Source organism: Zootoca vivipara, chromosome 5, assembly GCF_965207765.1.
Source record: "Zootoca vivipara chromosome 5, rZooViv2.hap1.1, whole genome shotgun sequence".
NCBI classification, from domain to species: Eukaryota; Metazoa; Chordata; class Lepidosauria; order Squamata; family Lacertidae; genus Zootoca; species Zootoca vivipara.
Window position 1 is genome coordinate 25506826 of NC_142588.1, and position 20618 is coordinate 25527443.

The window sequence follows — 20618 nt, forward strand, 5'->3', positions numbered from 1 at the left end:
TTGCTATTCCAAGGTGTGTGTGTGTGGGGGGGTGTCAGATTGCTGCTCAGCATACCTAAATCCATCAGCACACCCAAAGTAGTTATGTGGATCAGCTACTGATTTCCACTAAAGAAACACACACACACACACACACAGAGAGAGAGAGAGAGAGAGAGAGAGAGAGAGAGAGAGAGAGAGAGAGAAGGCAAACAACCTCATTCCCACGTATTTTTAATCAACAAACCCTACAAGACCATAGATGGAACTCAAAGCAATGCCAATGAGATTGTTCCATCAAGCAGAAATGCTGCACTCACAGAGCTATTTCCTTTCTCCTCCCCCACATGCCGATCTGCCTAGAGCCAAATTTGGGGTGTGGCAGAAGACAGGGAGAAGGATCCATTGCACTAAGTGGGACCTGTTACCTGTTGCTTCGGCTCCTGCTAGCACAACTATTTCCAGAAAAGAGAGGCCAGCAAGTAAAGACCACCACAAGATCTACAACAGTTTGTATTGTCCCTACCTCCTTCCCTCCACAGGATGACAGCATCCGGTGTCCTTTGGGAAGGATCCCAGAGAGTTTTAAACAAGTTTCTTGGTAATGACTCCCACGTATGGGTCATTAAATTAACAAAGGAGGTGGCTTTGTGGGATAGGCTCTGTCCTTCAACTGTTTGTCAGTTAGAAGGACAAAAGCGAGAGTTGAGGTGTGCAAGCTAGGAGGAGGCTGGACAGCTGGGAGACAGAGCCATGCCTGATTTCTGCTGGGATCCAAGGGAGAAGCGAGACCCTCTTCGGGTGTTAATGCTGTGAGCACCTCCATCATAGGCTCGGGTTATATGTATGTGTCTTAAAGACACTATAGTCTCCACTGTCCCTCATTATGAGGAAATCAAACCCTGGGTAAGTGCCTGGAATCTCACACTGCTCAGAGATTGGGGTGGCATGCAACAAAATGTTAAATATTGCTTTTATTGTTTTATTAAAATATGTAATTTAATGTAGCTTGTAAGCCACCTTGGAAGGTGGGATAATAAACAATTGACAAGAGTAAATAAATATGACCACACCCCTCACTTGCAATCTGAAGCAGGACAGACTAGAATCCTACCACCTCTTTCTGCACAAAGGGAGCTAAACTCATAGCTCACACCAAACCAATATTCAAGCAGCTCACATAACTGGAGCACCTGGGTTGAGCCGGCACCTGCACATGTCTCCCTTTCCTGAGTTCTTGAGTAATATACCAGGATTTGCCCCACTGTTGCTACTGCTGCTAACAAGTCAAAAGGCACATGCCATATAAATGAAGAAAAAACACCAAAGGAGAACATCTCTATGCCTCTATTACTCTTCAGTTGGAGCCTCCACGTACTGGGCCTCCTCACTAGCTCTGTGCCCACCTGTCAGCAGGCCTGTCAATCAAATTCTAAATAGAAGTCATTACACCACACAGTTACAGTCAGTACCTGAGTAAAAGGCTGACAGGAACAGCTTGCTCATGACTGAGCAACTCCTCCCATACCTGATGGAGCACTGTGGGGAATGAAAATACCATTTTTAAAGAAGTATGAACAAGTATGTGAGCTAAAGGAATATTTTTCCACACTTCCTAGCCTGAAATGAGGAATGGCTCTTCTGGCTGTTGCCTTGATGGCAAAAAGGTGTTAGGAAATATTATTTGTATTCTTCAACAAAACCATGGGATGATCGAATGAAATAAGAAATTCAAAACCAACAACAATGATTCCAGGGGAGGTTTTTTGTTTGTTTTTAAACTAACACAAGGCCAAGTATATAATTAAGGTACCATATTTAAAATCTCTGAAAAATGTTACCGTGAGGAGGAGCTATGTAAAGGAAATTATTTTTGACTTTTAACTAAGCTTAGAAATTTGGTCCAGCTTGTACATTTGCCTCTTGATGTGGCACCTCCTGTACTGGACTCCAGAAAAAAAAAAGGAAAGTCCCTTTCTACACTGCCACAAATATATAACTGTGACGGCAAATTCACCTCCCATTTGCTTATTCATTTCCTCCATGCCTTGCATTTCTGGACAAGACAGATCTACCTTCACTGCTGCACATGGCCTTGACACCAAGGAGCCCTGGAAACGGCTCCCTCCCCATAGTCTTCAGATGCAGTAAAGTGCACTGCAACTTTCCAATCCTTTCACACTTCCCTGCTCTCCCCACATTGCTGACACACCCTGAAACCACCATCTTCTTGTGACTACATATTGTGTTTGTGTCAACATACTGTTTTATGGTGTATGCACATCAGGGATAGTGGGATGGGGGGATGCAAATTAACAAGGACATACAAGCTGCAGTCCCACAATTTTCCTGGTTGAACCATAATTCCATAGGAGTGGACTGCAAGGTAGAGGGAAGCCACAGAACAATACAGAAAAGGAACAGGGTGGAAATGTGCTCATTCTTCGTATATTTTTTTAATGACAGGCAACAAAGATACATAATTTGGGGAGACCATGTGCATTATGAATTTATATCAATTTATACTCCACTGGACTAACTGGACTAACTGAAGCACCATAATATATATGTGTATACAGTTTGGGAAGGTGCCTGAACTTTCAAGGAAAATACATTCTGGTCCATTGACTGTTCTGTATAGTGTGGGTTCATGAAGTTTTTTGGGGGTGGAAATACCATTTACAGATTCCTCAAGTATCCTGGGTAGAACTGGAGTGGATGTCACTGACCAGAGCGAACAGATGTGGTGGAAGTTTGTGTAGTCAGGAAAACAAAAGGCAGGTTCTGCACAGGGCACTGGGTACAAAATGCATGCATTGTACACAAACCTACCATTTTAACTATTAATTAAAAATGTGTATTTTAACAGAACAGGTTGAACCAAGATCAAGGAGCAAGATGGGAAATAGAAAATAATCTTCAGATTAGACTGATATCACTTTTCAGAATGATTTGTCCCTAGGCAATGCCCCAGGAGTTTTGTTTAAAGCACTCTTCTCAACTTAAAAGTTTTGAAAAAAATAAACATTTTGTATTGAGTGTAGAGAAACATTTGTCCCTGTAATAACTATTTTCATCAGCCTCAACTCTTGAAAAATTATTGGAGTATACAGCAATATTGTTGAATATTTCTTTTCTATATGAACCTTGTTTTAAATTAAGAAAATCTTCCTGAATTAAGTGGATATTTTCTCTTGAATAGGCCTTTCCTTGTACTACAGGAATATTCTGAAGATAACCAGCTACTTAAATTTGGTGTGAACTTCTAAGGTGCTATAAAACATAATCTCAAGATTACTGTAATGTTACTTCATTACTTGAGATAAGTGGCCTAGAAAATGGGCAGCACACTGCTACAAGAAATACATAGTCAGATCAAAATTCCCTGGTTGCTTTCAATTAAAGGTGACCTATAAAGGAAAGAAACATTCACTACTTTAAAGGTCCTTTATAATGTACATTATAAAGGACACAGGTGGCGCTGTGGGTTAAACCACAGAGCCTAGGGCTTGCCGATCAGAAGGTTAGCGGTTCGAATCCCTGCGATGGCGTGAGCTCCCGTTGCTCGGTCCCTGCTCCTGCCAACCTAGCAGTTCAAAAGCACAAAGTGCAAGTAGATAAATAGGTACCGCTCCGGCGGGAAAGTAAAAGGCATTTCCGTGTGATGCTCTGGTTCACCAGAAGCGGCTTAGTCATGCTGGCCACATGACCCGGAAGCTGTACGCTGGCTCCCTCGGCAGTAAAGCGAGGTGAGAACCGCAACATCAGAGCTGTCCGCGACTTGACCTAACAGTCAGGGGTCCCTTTACCTTTATAATGTACATGGTTAACTTGCAAAACAAAAATATACTATTATTCCTACTCTCTCATACTTTTGACATTGGTAATAGACAGCGTAATGAAAAAGACTAGAGTCCTAACCCCAGCTGTTACCCAGCAGGGTTGAACAGAGCAGTGGGGCCTCTGCTGCCTCCTCAGCCCAGCCACACAGGGCATCCTACACTCTATACAAAGTGGACACAAATTTGCATAAAAGGGGACACAAATTTGCATTAAATTGGCATAGGGCTATTTATATTAGAATTTATTTCATTCATGAATCACTTGCTATGGAGCATCTTGAAGTGATTCACAAACACAAATAAAAGCCTATAAAACACAATCGCCTATTTAAGCAGCTTAAAGAGTACATATACCCCCCCAAAAAATGTGTGTCTCTAGATGCAAACTTTGAAATAATTACAACAAACAGAAATATAATGGATTTCCCCAGAGAGGGGAAGGCGCCAGGTGGCTTGTGTGGCTGCTCCGTCTGCTGATGAAAGGAAGTAGCTCAGAGGCAGAGGATCTGCTGTGCATGCAGAACTGCATGCTGTGCAGGCAGAAAGTCCCCATTCAATTCTCAACATTTCTAAGTTGGGCTAGGAATGTCCCTGGTCTGAAACCTTGGAGAGTCGCTGCCAGTCAGCTAGATGGACCAATGGTCAGTGTAAGGCAGCTTCCTATATTGCACCAGGTATCAAAGTACACTGACCCAGTGAATTTATCTAGGAACACCTGGCGCAAAAGATTGTGGAAGCTAACGGTATGGATCTGATCAGGGTGTGCCAAAAAAAAGAATCTCTAGAACAGATTAACATAGTAGGCTTATTTCCTTTTGGGGGAGATGAGACATTTGCCTCCCAACTCTTGCATAGCCAACCTCTCTTCCAGGATTCACAGTGCATTATCCAAAATGAATGACAATATTTGTAGCATTTCTTCTCAGGTAAGGATGATACAGCAACAATAACTTGTCTCATATTGGTAACTGCTAGTGAATTGTGCTCCTGCTTACTCTAGTTTCATTTAGAGCTTTTTCAAACAGCAGGACAGAAAGTGTTCCTTATAAGTGCTATCTCTCTCCGCAGTCTTTTTGCAGGAAGCAATTATATTTTTCTTTTTTTTCTTTTTTGTTTCCAATTGTACAATATTTGCTCGATTCTTGTTTCAGTGGGGATTTAAAATGTCAAATACCGCAGTAGGGCCATGATAAAAATGTATGTCATACTGTGACTTCTGACACTGTTCTCTAACCTATGCAGTTTTCTCATTCATTTTAACAGTTTTTCTCTGTATTTTTACACCAGTTGAAATTTTCCTTGTAGAGGTTACAAGGCTATTTTCTTGCATGTTTTAATGTTAGAAAATACAATATTGAATAGAACATTGGAAGGGGGAAGAGCCTTTCTATGAAATGTCACTGCAACTGTGGTAATTTAAAAATATCACACTATTACTCCCAGGAGTAAGTGAACTTCTCTGTTGGTGAGGGAAGGAAGTTGTGCTGCAACCACGATCCTATATGGTCAGGCTAGGACAAATATCCCCTCCCCCTTCCCTTCCTGGGCCATTCATTGACGACAAAACGGAAGTACGGTATATTCTATTACTATTGGGATGGGAGTGTCACTTTACCTGCAATTACAAATTTTCTATGGCAGTAATCTTTCGCACATCCAAACCATGTATTTAAAGCACAATGCTTCTTCCAAATAATCCTGGGTACTGATTTCTTTAAGGGTGCTGGAAATTGTAGCTCTGGGAAGGCTACACTACAGTTCTCAAGCTGCTTTGGGAAAGCCATGTAGTTTAAATTTGTGTTAAACGTGCTTTAGAAGTATGGTGTTGTTGTGACCCTTCTGTCTTTTAACTATGTTAACGGAGGCTTCTTCCTCTCCCTCTCCTTCCAAAAGCCATTGCAACCACTTCAGGCAGCAGCTTTGATGTTCTCAGTAGTCTGTGTGGCTGGGCCAGAATGCTCCTGGAAACAACACTATGCCATAAATTCACATGGTTGGGGGGGGGGATGGCTGCCCCAGTTAGCTACCTTGAACTGAAAGCAGCAAAATCACCTCCCGGTGAGACAGCAGGGCATTTTATTTATTTATTTTGGTAAAAGCAAAATGTGTTGGGCCTTCTGCCAGTATCAGAAATGCATTTCTCCAAGAGGAAACATTTCTGTAAGGAAATATGTTCCATGTGTCCCAAAGCTAACAAAGAACAAAGTCACATCATGCCCACAGAATGCATGAAACATATTTGTGTTTGCACTCCTAGGGTTCCAAGTAGTTGTAATTTCATGTGCTTTGTTGTAACAGCTGTGTTTGTCCACACCAGGCATCCCCAAACTGCGGCCCTCCAGATGTTTTGGCCTACAACTCCCATGATCCCTAGCTAGCAGGACCAGTGGTCAGGGAAGATGGGAATTGTAGTCCAAAACATCTGGAGGGCCGAAGTTTGGGGATGCCTGGTCCACACCTTAGTCCCTGGAATGTGCTGCAAGCTAGACACAGTGATCACATCCACATCTGTGCCTGCTGTCCCGACAATAATCTTTTCCTGCCTGTTATGTTCTGCATGAGATACTCAACATCCAGCTTCCTCATGCGAATGTGGCTCAATGCAACCTTTGCTGTCTCTGCCTGGGGAGCATAATACTTGGACCTCAAAGATACTGTACAGTTGCTAGCCTTCTGTTTTAATCGAAGTAACATGTTCCACCAGCAGCTGAAAACAGATCAGTTTTATTTTCATTGACATGAAGAAAGTGGAGCCAGTTACTTGGCATCTTTGATGCAGGACAAACTCTCCATCTCAAACCTTTGCTTCTTTTCTTTCTGGCTGCTTTAGAGCTACCTTTGATACAGCTATCCCACATATGTCTAGCCTGTCTTCTAGGTTCTGTAAAATACTTTGGAGAAAAAACTGTTAATGTTCAAAAGGTTCCTGCTAGCAAGGCACCATCCAGATATCACCATGTTAACTACAAATACACATTTGTCCCTCTCATGCTCCCGTACCCTTACTGGGACTCATAGCAACAAAATAATAATAATAATAATGACTTGGTGTATAAGTGTGCCAAGTTTCATACGAGTCCAAAGTACTTAATTCTAGTTCTACTCAAAATAGAGATTGCTGCACCAGCCTTGCAGCCAGACCTCTCCGCATCTGCTTCCCAAGCAAATACAGTATGCTTATTTCAGAGGAGTTGACAGAGGCCCTCTAATAAAAGAGAAGCATTGATCTCCTTCCCTTAACTCAGACTTCACCAACCTAGTGACCTCCAGATATTGGTGGACCACATCACCCACCATCTCTGACTACTGGCCATGCTGGTTGGAGCTTATGGAAGCCACCATGTGGTGTCTTATGTTTTCTCTCTACAGTTTCACATAGAAGCACAAACTACATTAAGGCATTTTTTTCCTGTTATGAGAGGGGAATTCTGCAATCATATCAATATTCTTTTGTGTTCAGTTTTAACCAATCAGTGAGGGGAAGGATAAAAAGACACACAATGAAGACTCAACTGTGCATGTGCCAATTCTAAAATCATTTTCAGAAACTTTCAGGGATTAACTAGAACACTGGTAGAGTCAATATGTACAACTTTAACAAAACAATGTGGGGAAACTACTCAGATCTACTCTTACTAGTTGGCGTGTATTCTATCTGCACCTCTCATCCTGTTCCACCTTCCCCAGGCCTAAGTTAGAGAGCAAAGTGTCTGGTGATGGATTGTACAGAGCACAGGTAGTCAATGCAGTGACCTCTAAGTGTTGTTAAGACCACAACTCCCATCATCTCTGGGCATTTGCCATGCTTGCTGGGGTTGATGGAAGTTGCAGTCCAACAATATATGGAGGGCACCTGGTATGGAGTACTTTCACTTTTATAATCAAGTTGTTCTTTCCCCAAAGCATTCCTCACTCTTACTTCCTCCTGGATCCTGATGGAGTTATCTACTTCCAGTTAACTCACTCACTGCTCCCCCTTCACTTTGAAACTTTGCAGGTTTGGTTCAGATAGGCTTCCTTTAATTGCATACATTTCATTTCCAGAAACGGAAGTTTCAGTTGTGTGGCTGGTATTTGCCCTTAAGGAGGAATTTAGCTTTTTACTAATTGTGGGGCATGTTTTGCCCAAATTCTTATTTTGCTGCATGTCTGCACAGTATGCAATTTAATTTAAAGCCTGAACCAAGTCTGAGTAACTTTAGAAAATCCCTTACCTTCAGATCCACACACTACCTGGCAAATTTATCATTATGTATGTGATTCACTCTTACAGCATTCCCTCGAGTGTTATAAAGAGACAATAAAGTGGGAATCTATGGTCTTGCTACAGTTCTCATGTAATAGAAGGGGAGTTCAGGCTGGGTGCTCCATTCTTGTATTGAGTGTAGGAATAAATCCAATGTAGGAATAAAGCAATAAAATATCTAGCAATCTGGCTCACTCCTCTAGTATAAGGTACAATACACTCATACTGTGATCGTCTTTAAACTCATAGTTCTCCACATATTAAAAAGTATAGAAGCTATGCTGTTTCAACAGAGAAAAAGTCCAAAATCCACAGTGAGGCAATACATTTATTAGAACCAACCAAAAACTCATAAAATACTGAGCAAGGTGTGGGTTCTTCATAGCTCTTCATCAGCTGCATGTTAAACAAAGCAGCAGGGAAGGGAAAGAAAAAAGTTGGCAGATGTGAAAGCCATGGAATTTGCAACTGGCATTCCTAGGTGCAACCTGAAAACTAGTAGAGCCTCATTCCTCCAACGCTCCATTTTAAGAATGAATTTAGTCAGACTCCAGCTTCCCACCAATCCTTTTTCTAGAGAACTTTAAAGCAAAGAGATCTTCACACTATCACTTGCACATAAACATATAAGAGCAGCCCTGCTGGATCAACCCAAAAGCTAATCTAGTCTAGCATTCTGTTCTCAAATGACCAACCAAATGCTCATGGGAAAGCTACAAACAGAACCTGCTTATTTCCAGCAACTGACACAGTGAGGCATTTTTGAAAAGCAATTTGCAGTGGGGAAGAGCATGTTAAAGGAGGAGACAAAATTTCATGTTAGGGGCAAGGCTGATTCAGAAAATATGGCCCTCACTCATACTGTATTCTGATAGGCCATGTAATATAATACCATCTTCACACTCACTACACAATCCCTGGCTGGAGCAGAACACCATTACCACAAAGAAAACCATCTAATTTTCTCTCTCTGTGTGTGGACACGGACACACGCACACATAATGCTAAAACATCAGCTGTTGGGGTGGATAAAGGCAGCTAACAAACTGAGTGCGGGGAAAGTTCGAGAACATTTTGATATCCTTGGAAGCTCTACTTTTATCCACAACATTGAAACAAGTGGATATTTGGTGCAGTTCCAAAATACTGTCAAGGCAAGAAATTAAATCAACAGAGACAGTTTGTGCCATTGTTAAGTGGTCAGTGAATTGCTTCAAATGAACATTCAGCCCAGTCCTATGAGATCAGGGAGAAGCAATATTTCAAAGAGCTGATTATCTCTTGAGATTAGGAAAAGAAATGTTGGCCAGAAGTAAACACACAATCTCATCTATTTGATCTCATGACAGTGATCAGTTTATATCTATTTTAATTCTGCAGAGTAGCCACAAATCCCAACAAGAGCATTGGAGCAAACATAATGCAGACAGTTCAAGGAGAACCAGAAAAGAGTATTCATTATGTAGCCTGGTTTCACTTGCAAAACTATGAGCTGGTGCATGTTACACAATACACAATGGACAAAACAATGTGCCATTTTAGCTGAAACAATGAGTCTTCCACTTAACAATTGATATTTTTTTTTTAAGCAGTGGGAATCAAGGAGTGCTGTTCTTAGATAGCTCCCTTGGCTGTGTCAGTTGGATACATAGATATCAAATAAGCAAGAAGAGGAGCTCATTTCATATCTGGTGCATCTCTCAGCTGCAGATGTTCTGGTTTGCTCCTCTGCCTTCTCACTTCCTGTATCAAGTCCTCCCGTCTTCCAGTCTCCACTGTTCTCCATCACACCATTTCCTCAAAGTCCAGTTTTATTCTCCACTGCCACGAAAAGGCAGAAGAAGTAGGAAGCAGGAGCACAAGCACCCACAACACCAGGGTCCAGCCCAGCAATGTTTACCTTTGGCTGGGCAAGCACTGTAGTTACGAGAGAGCTGCTATCAGCATGGTTCCCAACAATAGTATAAAAGCATTGAAGAATAGTTGCTGTGCTGTCCTCTAAAACAAGGACATGGAGCACTAACATGCTATAGTATCTCAGAATATTGTGCGTATTCCTGGGCTTTTTTTTTAGGGGGAAGACTTCCAGCCAAGTTACATGTGCATATACCGTGTTTCTCACATTATAAGTCATGTCTTATATTAATTTTTTCCTGAAAAAAACACAGCATGGCTTATTTTCAAGGGATGTCTTAATTAAAAAATAAGTACCGGTACCGGTATCTGTGCAGACGACAGACCTGCTCCCACCGGGTCTTCGCGCGCGGCAGGCAGAGGCTGCAGCCGGGTCCTGGGGCTGCGCGCGCGGCAGGCAGAGGCTGCAGCCGGGTCCTGGGGCTGCGCGCGCGGCAGGCAGAGGCTGCAGCCGGGTCCTGGGGCTGCGCGCGCGGCAGGCAGAGGCTGCAGCCGGGTCCTGGGGCTGCGCGCGCGGCAGGCAGAGGCTGCAGCCGGGTCCTGGGGCTGCGCGCGCGGCAGGCAGAGGCTGCAGCCGGGTCCTGGGGCTGCGCGCGCGGCAGGCAGAGGCTGCAGCCGGGTCCTGGGGCTGCGCGCGCGGCAGGCAGAGGCTGCAGCCGGGTCCTGGGGCTGCACGCGCGGCAGGCAGAGGCTGCAGCCGGGTACTGGGGCTGCGCGCGCTGCGCGCTGAGGCTGCAGCCGGGTCCCGGGTGTCCGTGCGCAAAGGCTACAGCCGGGTTCTGGGGCTGCACGCGCTGCGCGCTGAGGCTGCAGCCAGGTCTCGGGGGTTAACGCGGCAGCAGCAACCCTTCTTTGCCACAGACCTTCTTCCACCACCCGGTACGGCTTATTTTCGAGGTATGCCTTATATTTTTCCACCTCAGGAAAATCCTGCCATGCCTTATTTTGTAGGGATGCCTTAAAATATGAGAAACACGGTATGTATGTAAAATGATTGCTCTGTTAATGCTGTGAGTCGTTACATCCTATGTTCAAGGTTGTATATATGTGTAAATAAAACCATAGATATTAAAGACACCATAGTCTCCACTGACCTTCCTTCCAAGGAAACCAAGGGTAAGCACTTGAAATCCCTGGAGTCTCTGACTGCTTGGAGATTGGAGTGGCAAGCAATGTTTAGATGTGCATATATTAAGAGAATATACATTTTTGAACATGTTTTTAAATTACAATGTTTGTGTGGACTTCAGATAAAAATAAGCAAATACTCCCAGAAATCCTCTGCCATCAATATGTAGACTGTTTTTGAGCTGTGGAACAATTTGCAGAGTATGTGAGTTTTCAGACTTGCCTGAACTAAGCTTCCCTTTGCTTGAAGACTCTACGGCTTTCTTTTAAGGTCTATAAGGCATTTGTAAGTAACTTGTGCAAGATAGCCAATGGAAAAAAATGAAACGTCGTGGACTGACCATGACAACAAAAAAGCAGCCCATGAAACCTGCAATTATCACTACTGAGGACAGAAAATAAAAGTCTTTCCCGTGCCCAAAGATGGAACCTTCATAACCTTAACCTCCGACTCCAGTGGCGTAATTATAATCAGAGAATGAAAACCGTCTCTTGTTCTGAATACAAAGCCACAAAAATAGAGATGGCAGCAAACTGAAAAGGCTCAAAAAGACTTGCAAAGAAGAAGGGCAGGGATCAACACAGTAGCAGTGCAACATTTCAGGACCAGAGAGGGCTGGAGACAAAAGCATTGTCCTTTTGTTCGCACTCAATGGAGGAAGGGGGGGGAATCAAAAGAACACCATCTTAAGCCACCAAAGCAATGTATGGGGTCAGGCCTAGCACAAGGAGGCAACCTCACAGTCCGTGGAACTTACAAGTGAAGGGAAAGAGCTAAAGTAGTCTTATCCAGTTATTAGCATGGCTGAACTCGTGCCCCAATTCCAAAACCGCAATGCACAAGCATTGTTGCGAATAGTTGGTGAAACACACCCCTCATTTTCATTTTATTTTTTAAAACAAGATTCTAGCTTTGTTAAGAAAAGTCCGTAGCTGTATAAGCAATGACTGGTGAGGTCTTCCTCCTCATAGGAAGCTGCTTTATACCAGGGCAAACTAACTATTCATCTAATGCAGCATTAATTCCCCTTCTCTGGCAGCAGCAATCCAGGGTCTTTCTACACTGGATATGCCAGGAATTGAAACAAGGGTCACATCCACACTATGGCTCTCCCTAAAGAACCCTGGGAACTGCAGTTTATTAAGGGTGGTAGGAACCGCAACTCTGCGAGGGGGTAAACTACAGGTACCAGGATTCTTGGGGTGAAGCCACATGATTTAAGTGAATGGCGTAGATCTGGAGCTTTCGATGTAACAAACGCATGCTGACAGCTATGATTCCCTCCCTATGAACAGCAATAGAAAAATCACACGTAACAAGCAAGCATGCAATAATGTACTTAATTTGTACAATTACAATTTGTATAATGTATGAACATTTCAGAATTCAGCTTTCATTTGTGAAGGAAGAAGGGAGAGGTTTAGCACAAATGACACAAAGTCCTGGTGACGTGATCATATTTTATCGGCCCCGCCCTCAGGAATTTGACAAGAACAAGATCTACTAAAACAAACAATGCTATCGCTATTAGAATACCTTGAAAACTGAGTAAAGTTATGATAGAAGAGCTGGTCAGTGGTTCACCAGTCCAGAATTCCATTGATATCCTAAAACAGACTATTATAACTCTCAATAGAAACCTGGAAGTTAAAACTCTATTCTGATTGAAACTAAAATTTATGCAGAAGATTTCATAGCTCTTTACCACGAAGCTATTACTGTATTTACTTGAATCTAATGCTCACCCTTTTTGGCCAAATTATGTTGCAAAAATCAAGGTGCACATTAGATTCAATGACACATTTACAAATACTTTTTTGTTTGTTTCAAGTTTCTGAAAATTGAAGTGCACATTTGACTCAAGTAAATATGGTATCTTTTCTAGCTAGGAAATCATTGAAGCACACACCGAAGTCAAGTGCTCACAGGAGCTCCCACATTTATTTCAATGGAAGAGGATGGTTCTATGTTTTCCCACCTTTATGTGCACAGAAACATTTCCAACGTTTAAATTAATAAGGATTAAATTCAAAATGTTGCATTCTGATGATTAGGGGGCAGAGAAGCTTTGTGTGCCCTGATTCATGACTGCTGCTGAATATACACACGAAAGCTCATACCAAAATAAAAACTTAGTTGGTCTTTAAGGTGCTACTGAAGGAATTTTTTTATTTTACTTCGACCCAGACCAACACGGCTACCTACCTGTAGCTGAATATACAGTTTGATATTGTTCAAACAACTGCCTGTGGTGAGTTATTATGATTTCCAGTCATTTTTGCTCTGTGTCGCTTTTTCATTTCCACACAGAGCCTTGGCAGCATTATCTTACCCAGACGGTGACCCCATGCCACTTTTACAGGTATTCAAAGAGTATCATGTTTGAGGCTCCAGTACTCAGCTGGCATCAAATAATATGCAGCACAGACAGCTGCCTAGATACCATTCAGCCACCCCACATAAACAGTGTTATGAACCAGAACTCCGCTTTCCCAACCTTTTAGTCCTCAGTTGTTGCTGCTTTAAAAAGGCCAGCCAGATTGTCATAGAATTACAAGTTCAAGCAATACAATGCCAAATCCAAATGCTCCTTATGTATATATTTACCAATAAAATGGTAAATACATAAGTAACTAATTTACAAACAGGCTTCACTTTAGCACTGATTCCTTACTAATAGTGTAATGTTCAAATCACTTACAGCTAGATCTGGTCTGCAGTCTGATTGATGTGTTGAGATGAACCCCTGAAGCAAATGAATCTGACCGTGTATGACTATTTGACTGGTTTTTATACTAGGTGCAAGCCATAAACGGCAAATATATAAGAGGACTTGACCTCTATCTTGAACAATATAAGCTATTAACAGAATGTGATGTAGAAAATGTGGCAAGTATAGAGAAGAAAACTCAAGTAGGGAAACCATGAAGGCACTTTCACAGAATGAACACAAAATGGTACATTTCTGAACCAGTCATCAGGTTTAGCTCTAATTTGCTCTAACCTAATTCAGCAAATCTCCTAGCAGAGCAATAATAGTGTCTGTAATAGGGCAAAGTACCTGCCTTTGATCTCCCCCCAATGCTTCCTAACATTTTACACATTTGAGAGGTTGCTTAAACTTTGAACTAAACCACTGAAAATCTAAGCTAATAATTACTTTTGGCAGACTGTTTTTAGCAGGTTTTTTTAATTAAAAAAAAACACCCCACAGTCATTTCATGGTTGAAATAGTTGCCATGCTGTTCCCATTGAGAGATTCTCCTTTTCCTTTCTTGTTGAAAGGAACCCCATGAATTCGTGTCCTTGTTCATTTACATCTCCCAGTTATATTTTGATCAAGAATTTTGTTGCTCGCATCAGTACTCAGATCCTTGTGTAATCAGAAGCCTAGTGTGTTTGGCAGGGAGTCAATGTGTCCCAGCAGTTGGCTGTAAAGCATGTTACTTCCCTCACCTTGGCTGCTGCAGACAGTTCTTATGCCTAAATAGCATTTAGAGATACTGAAGTGCTTTATAGGCAGGTATTAGTTTCTTACAACTAATTGGATGGTACCCAATTAGGAATATGAATGCACCTCCTTTCTAAATACATGCAATTCTTTATTTCGACTCATTTTGTGAGGCACTGTTCTGAACCAGATCTCTGGTTCAAGGGGAAGGGGAAGTGTGCCCTCTGTTATTAAAGCAAGCCTCAGAAAAACTGAGGTGTCAAGCTCTCATAACAAAGTTAATGAAACAGAAATGTCCAGATGGCGTATTGGATTATTTAACTTCTTCTGACTTTTCCTTGAGTTGCCAATGCTAAGCATATTCTAATGCAGATTAGGTAACAGCTGGCACCAGTATCTGGCAAACGTGGGCACCTGCCCAGGACTAATTTGCTGTGATTCCTACTTTCCCATTCATTCTCCTTTGCACCTGCTAAGCCATCCGCAAGGAACATGCATCCCTCCATACGTTAATTGACCCCAACTTCCATTAGCCCCAGCCAGAATGGACAATGGTCAGTGATGATGGGACTTGCAGTCCAACAATATTCGAAGATCCACATGTTTCCCATCCCTGCTGTAAGCCCTTGAGTATTGTGAATTAAAAATGGCAGAAATGAATAAGCTGTGTAACAGCTATCTTTTGGGTATGGGGGAAGAATGAAGAGTTTCTACAGAGGGGTATTTTTAAAAATAAATACTAGCAGCATTACAAACCCCAGGAACTGTCCCTGGACAAGACCATTTACAGCCTGATAAAGCATTTTGTTCAAAATGGAAAGGGAAGGCATAGGTACTATTAATAAATAATGAAATGCATTATATGTTATGCATTATAATTATATTAATCTGTTGGTTGGTTGTTGTTGTTTTTACAAAAGAAGCCTCAGAGTGACTCACACAATAAGGAAAAGAATCCTGAAACAATTCAAACAACTATAACTATAGAAAACTAAATGCAAATATTACTAGAATAAGAAAACTACCCTCTCCCCGCTCCCAACATAAGATGATAACTCGAATGACAGAAAATAGTGACTTCTATTTTTGATAGGAACACATGTTGTGAAGTCTATCAGTACAAATTCTATTGGGTCAGGTCAGCATTGCTCCTCTAAACCTATCTTGCCCATAGCTTTCCAAATATGGACACAGAAGAGACTAGCCCACAAAAACATTTTCTAGTCTGCCTTCCCATATATGCCTATGTTAGCAATTAGTGGCCTAACAGAAAAGGAACAGTGAAAGTGTCCTTTCCTCATTGTGCTGAGGTGACTCTCACTTGATACAGGCAAACAGGCAAGGGCTGCTTGAAAACCTGCCATAACGTTAAGCGTATTTTCATGTGGCAGAGAAAAGCTAGATTTCGATAATCATAGGACTAAACGCCTCTGCTGGAATGTTCTGTTCCATAATAGTCTAGCAATAGTTTTCAGCTAGCCTGTCTAGGAGAGAATAAGGGAGCAAGGGAGAGAGTGGGGAAAGTGTAACTGTTCCTGTCCTATCAAGCACAAAGCTGTTATTTCAGGACTCTGATGGATGTCGAAAGCAGAGCTGCAACCAATTTTGCCTAAAGCAAAATATGAGTAGAATTTGGAGGTTTTGGTCTCTGGTGGCATGTCCAGGGAATCTCAAGGGGGGCAAAAGAATAAAAATAAGAGTTTCAATAAAACTAGAGGATTTCTGGAGCAGAGAAAGCTTGTTCAGGGTTTACTAAAGTGCTCACTTCTTCCTACATCCTCTGCAAAAAGTCACCTCCATTCTCCCTGTCACATTCGCAACAGATCTTTTTCTGGCCTCATCACACTGTACAAGCACAGCAAGAAGACAGAGACATATTTTAATGGTTATTTTACTGGGTATTACCAAGGTGAGTGCTCTAAATGGCAAGTGCATTTCATACATGATTTTAAAATCCATATTAGGTGTAGTACCATTTACAACACTGTGAATGAGCTAATTTTAGATGCAAGCCCAATCCTGAACACCCCCATGCCTCACAGTCTCCATGCAGTAATCTGCTGCCAGTATTTTAGAAGTATTTCCTACAGGAAGTCCCCATATTTTCATTATACCAAAGCACATGAAAATGCATGTCTGGGTAATAAAATTTATCTTCCTCTTCAGATATAAGGAAGTAAACACCCCTTGACAACTTTTATCCTTTTATCCTGGGTATATTTATACTTTGTTCTTAGGAAAAAATGAACATATTGATAATGTAGCAAAAGTGTTTGCTCTGCATAATTTGCATGTAATGTGTGTGAAGAATGTGAGAGAAGCTTGCCATTTAACACAATCTTATTCACTTTGGGAGGATGAGGAATTTACATTTCTTTAGGATTTTCATTAGCACAAAGGATGAAACATGCATTCTCTCAAACCCAAGAGCATACAATCATTCACAGCTGGGTTCAACAGAAGCACACCTGTTTTCCAGGAAGGAATCTATGAGCCATGGAAGCAAGCATAATAGTTGCTAAATCTCAATTTATATCCAATACCCAAGACTTGGTGGTGAAACAGAATAGAGCAGAAATCTAGAATTCCAAATTAGTTCATTGGTTTTGCCATGTTAAAATATACCATGATTTAGAAAGATTGTCCCATGACCTGGAGGGCATTTGTAACTTAAGGAGAGCATTCACAGCTATTCACTTTCAAGCCATGTCTATCATGGAGCTGGAGGCTGAGAAACCAAAGTTGCTTCTGCTCTCATCAAATAACCTGTGTTCATGCAGTTCCAGTACAGAAATTAAATGTCTCTTTAATTTTAATCCCAGCCACAGTTACTGCTTTGCATTGTCAACAGGGTTGCTTTATGTTGTTACATCACCAGTCGATACAGAACAAGACTCTGAGGTTCATGGGTTTGAGCCCCACATTGCACAAAAGATTCCTGCCTTGCAGGGGATTCGAACTAGAGGATCCTCACGGTCCCTTCCAATTCTATGATTCTATAATCCAAAATTAGCCTTCAATCAAGTAGCAATTATAGCTTTTTCAAATAGCTGCTACATTTCAAAACAATTTCTGTATAGCTAATATGATACACTGTCAAAAAAACCCTCTTCTTCATATGGTACACAAACATTCTATGCAATAACTCTTGCTTATTTTATTTTGCTAATGTATTTTATTATGTTTTATTTGTTATTTTATTTGGCTTGGACAAAGAATACACATAAAGCATACATATTTGTGTCTAAGAAGAGGACATTTGTGAGCAGTACAGCATCTTCCTAAGTAGGAGAAACTGCACACTGCACACCTTCTCTCTCCAGTGGCTGGTTCTGAATGTTACAGTGCAGTTTCTCGAAACAAAATGCAAACTATTTTTTTGAAAGAATTTGTCTTTGAATTTCACACTTGCCTAGTCACTTGGCTTTAGCCCTCTTTCATGTGAATGCTGCACAGCAAAGTGGCTGACTAATTTGTGTTAATTAGCAATGCATGAAAGAATGAAGACACTTACCCGAATCATCATAACTGCACATCTAATGTCATGAATTGTGTCATAGACCTTCTTGGAGATGTCAACAAACTGATTGTCATCAAACAGATGAATTGTATTCCTGCTTATCTTTTCCAATGCAGTGTTGACTTGACCAATAAACTCTGGAATCACTGTTAAATCAAGTTAAAAAGAGAGAGTATTAAAGGCAATTGTAGAATGTCTTCTTAGCCATTAACTTTCAGTTTTGAGAAATCCCATGTATTTGTTTTGTTTTTTTTTTAAAAAAAGCTTTTGGGGACAATAGTGGAAAGGAAAAAGAAAATGGAATGTAGACACCTAGGTTAATAATAATGGAACATATTAAAATTCCATTTGCCCACCAGTAAAGGCTTTTAAAGGGGTGGGGATTAATTGTTGATTCACATGATTGCTCCGTGCATCATACCCAGTGGGAATCTCCCAGAATTTGCTGTACTTCGGCTCCCTGCTCATGTTTTTTATTAGTCCAGGACACAGTAGAGAAAGAAAATGTTTAGACAGAAGGGAGAGAAAATAAATAAATGGTCAGTAACAATACAAGAATCAGTTCCTGCATTTACCATCTTGTTTATTTCCTTTCACTTACTCCCCCCCCCCCAAAAAAAGTTGGGTTCACATGGAGAATTTTTTGTTTGTGTCATATTTCCAAGGGCTGGCTTTGTCTGGCAACCTCTCTTTGTCCTGCTCTGGACGAAGGGCACAAGAGCTCAGAATACTTTACCAGGTTTGATGCCTGAGCTCAGTTTCAGGGACATTGCTCTATCGATTTAGTCTGAGGCACACGAGCACTAAGGGATTGTATAATAAGAACCAGGAAGCAGGAACCAAAGTACAGTACACATCTATTATGAAGGGAAGGGTCAGGAATACATCTACATGTACGTACATACATACATACTTATTTATACATACCCCACCCTTCCCGGTTTAAAAACCGGGTTCAGGGCGGCTAATAGCAAATATGAAACATTGATTAAAAGTAGCATAAAACAGCATAGAATAAAACATAAAAAGCAGCATCAATATCAATAAAATTCAGAAATTCAGGGGCCATTTTGGGGGGGGGGAGGAACCCAGTCAGTAGACATCGAATGATCACCAGGGCTAACTGGCCAAGTTGATCCTACTAGGGCCAGCAAGGATGTGTGTGAATAAGAATTTAAATGTGGGGTCCCAGAGAGAGTTTCTTCATAGAAGAGGAAATAGAGGATCAGGCTAATTCAAACTGAAGACCAGGCGGAATAGCTTCCTGCGGAAGGAGATCAAATCCTCCAGGGCCCTAGTCTCGTGGGACAGAGCATTCCAACAGGTCGGAGCTGTTACTGGAAAAGCCCTGGCCCTGGTGGAGGATAGTCTGGCTTCCTTAGGGCCCGGGACCTTTAGGCTATTATTATTCATGGACCTTAGGGTCCTCTGAGGGACATACCAGGAGAGGCAGTCCCATAAGTACAAGGGTCCTGGGCCGCATATAAACTCTCTCTAATCAAGCTCTAACCTGCATTTTGCAACCTGCTTTTGTAGATGCCTTATGAATGTACAAACTGCACGCATGCAAGGACCAGACAGACAATCAGATGAACATATGAAGATTACAAAAAGGACAGTGTGCACAATCCTGACATTATCCTTCATGTGTTCGCTTAGTCACCTGAAAAGGGCTAATATGCTCTGCCTTTTGTATTCTGTACCTCTCAAAAGCATGGAGGCGGCAAAATTCATCCCTCATAATGAAGGGAGAGATTTGCCAATTGTGTTATTGAGCTAAATCTGATCATATAGTTTGCATTGTATAATTCTGATTGTATGGCTTAGCCCCCCCCCCCATATCCCTGGGATGCTTTCCTCCTAAAATGCTTCTTAAAATGCTTTCCTCTTTGCCTCTCTGTGTGCCAAAGTGTAATGTAAGCAAAAGGAACAGTGAGACAGCTTCCTATCAAGGCCGAATAAGCTGGCCTTGTCTGGAACACAGAATGAGGGGCAGAGAGAGGCTTATCAGCGGATGAGGCATTGCCTCTTGACACATAAACTAGTCTTACTGAAGGCTTTGTTGAGTCAGCATGTGTTTACAAGAAGGACCGGACACAGGAAGATCCATATATGTACTTGTAACCTATGACCCTCTTGCGTGCGCACACTCACAGAGTGGATTCCTGAGGAGGGAGGGAGGAGCCCAAGAAGTGTATAAGAATCTTTGCAGATTTGTCTTTCTTTACTCTTGTCGTGAAGGTGATCACCAAGAGTCTCTTAAATTTAAGAATTAAATTCTTTCTCTGGATTCAACCCTCGGTGTCGTTGTTGACTGTCTCTGTCCCTGCCTGGGTGCAACTTAAGGACTCTTATTAGCAAATAAGGCTACAATCCTACTAATTAATTTCCATGCTGACTGTAAAATAAAAGGGTGTGCACCACAACAAAATTAACTGCATTTTCCTCCAATGATCGGTTTTGTATTCAAATAATTTATAACGGCTAAGCAATGCTATAAGTGCAATAGACCACATAGCTAAAACATTGGCATTGCT

General features: G+C 41.7%; 1 protein-coding gene across 1 annotated transcript in view; it reads right to left on the reverse strand.

Moving 5' to 3' along the window:
- Positions 1-20618, reverse strand: part of CTNNA3 (catenin alpha 3) — a 544761-nt gene that overhangs the window by 82226 nt on the left and 441917 nt on the right. Inside the window, exon 13 of the mRNA XM_035137674.3 lies at positions 18076-18227. Within this exon, the coding sequence (XP_034993565.3) occupies positions 18076-18227 (152 nt within the window). The remainder of the gene's footprint in view (positions 1-18075; positions 18228-20618) is intronic.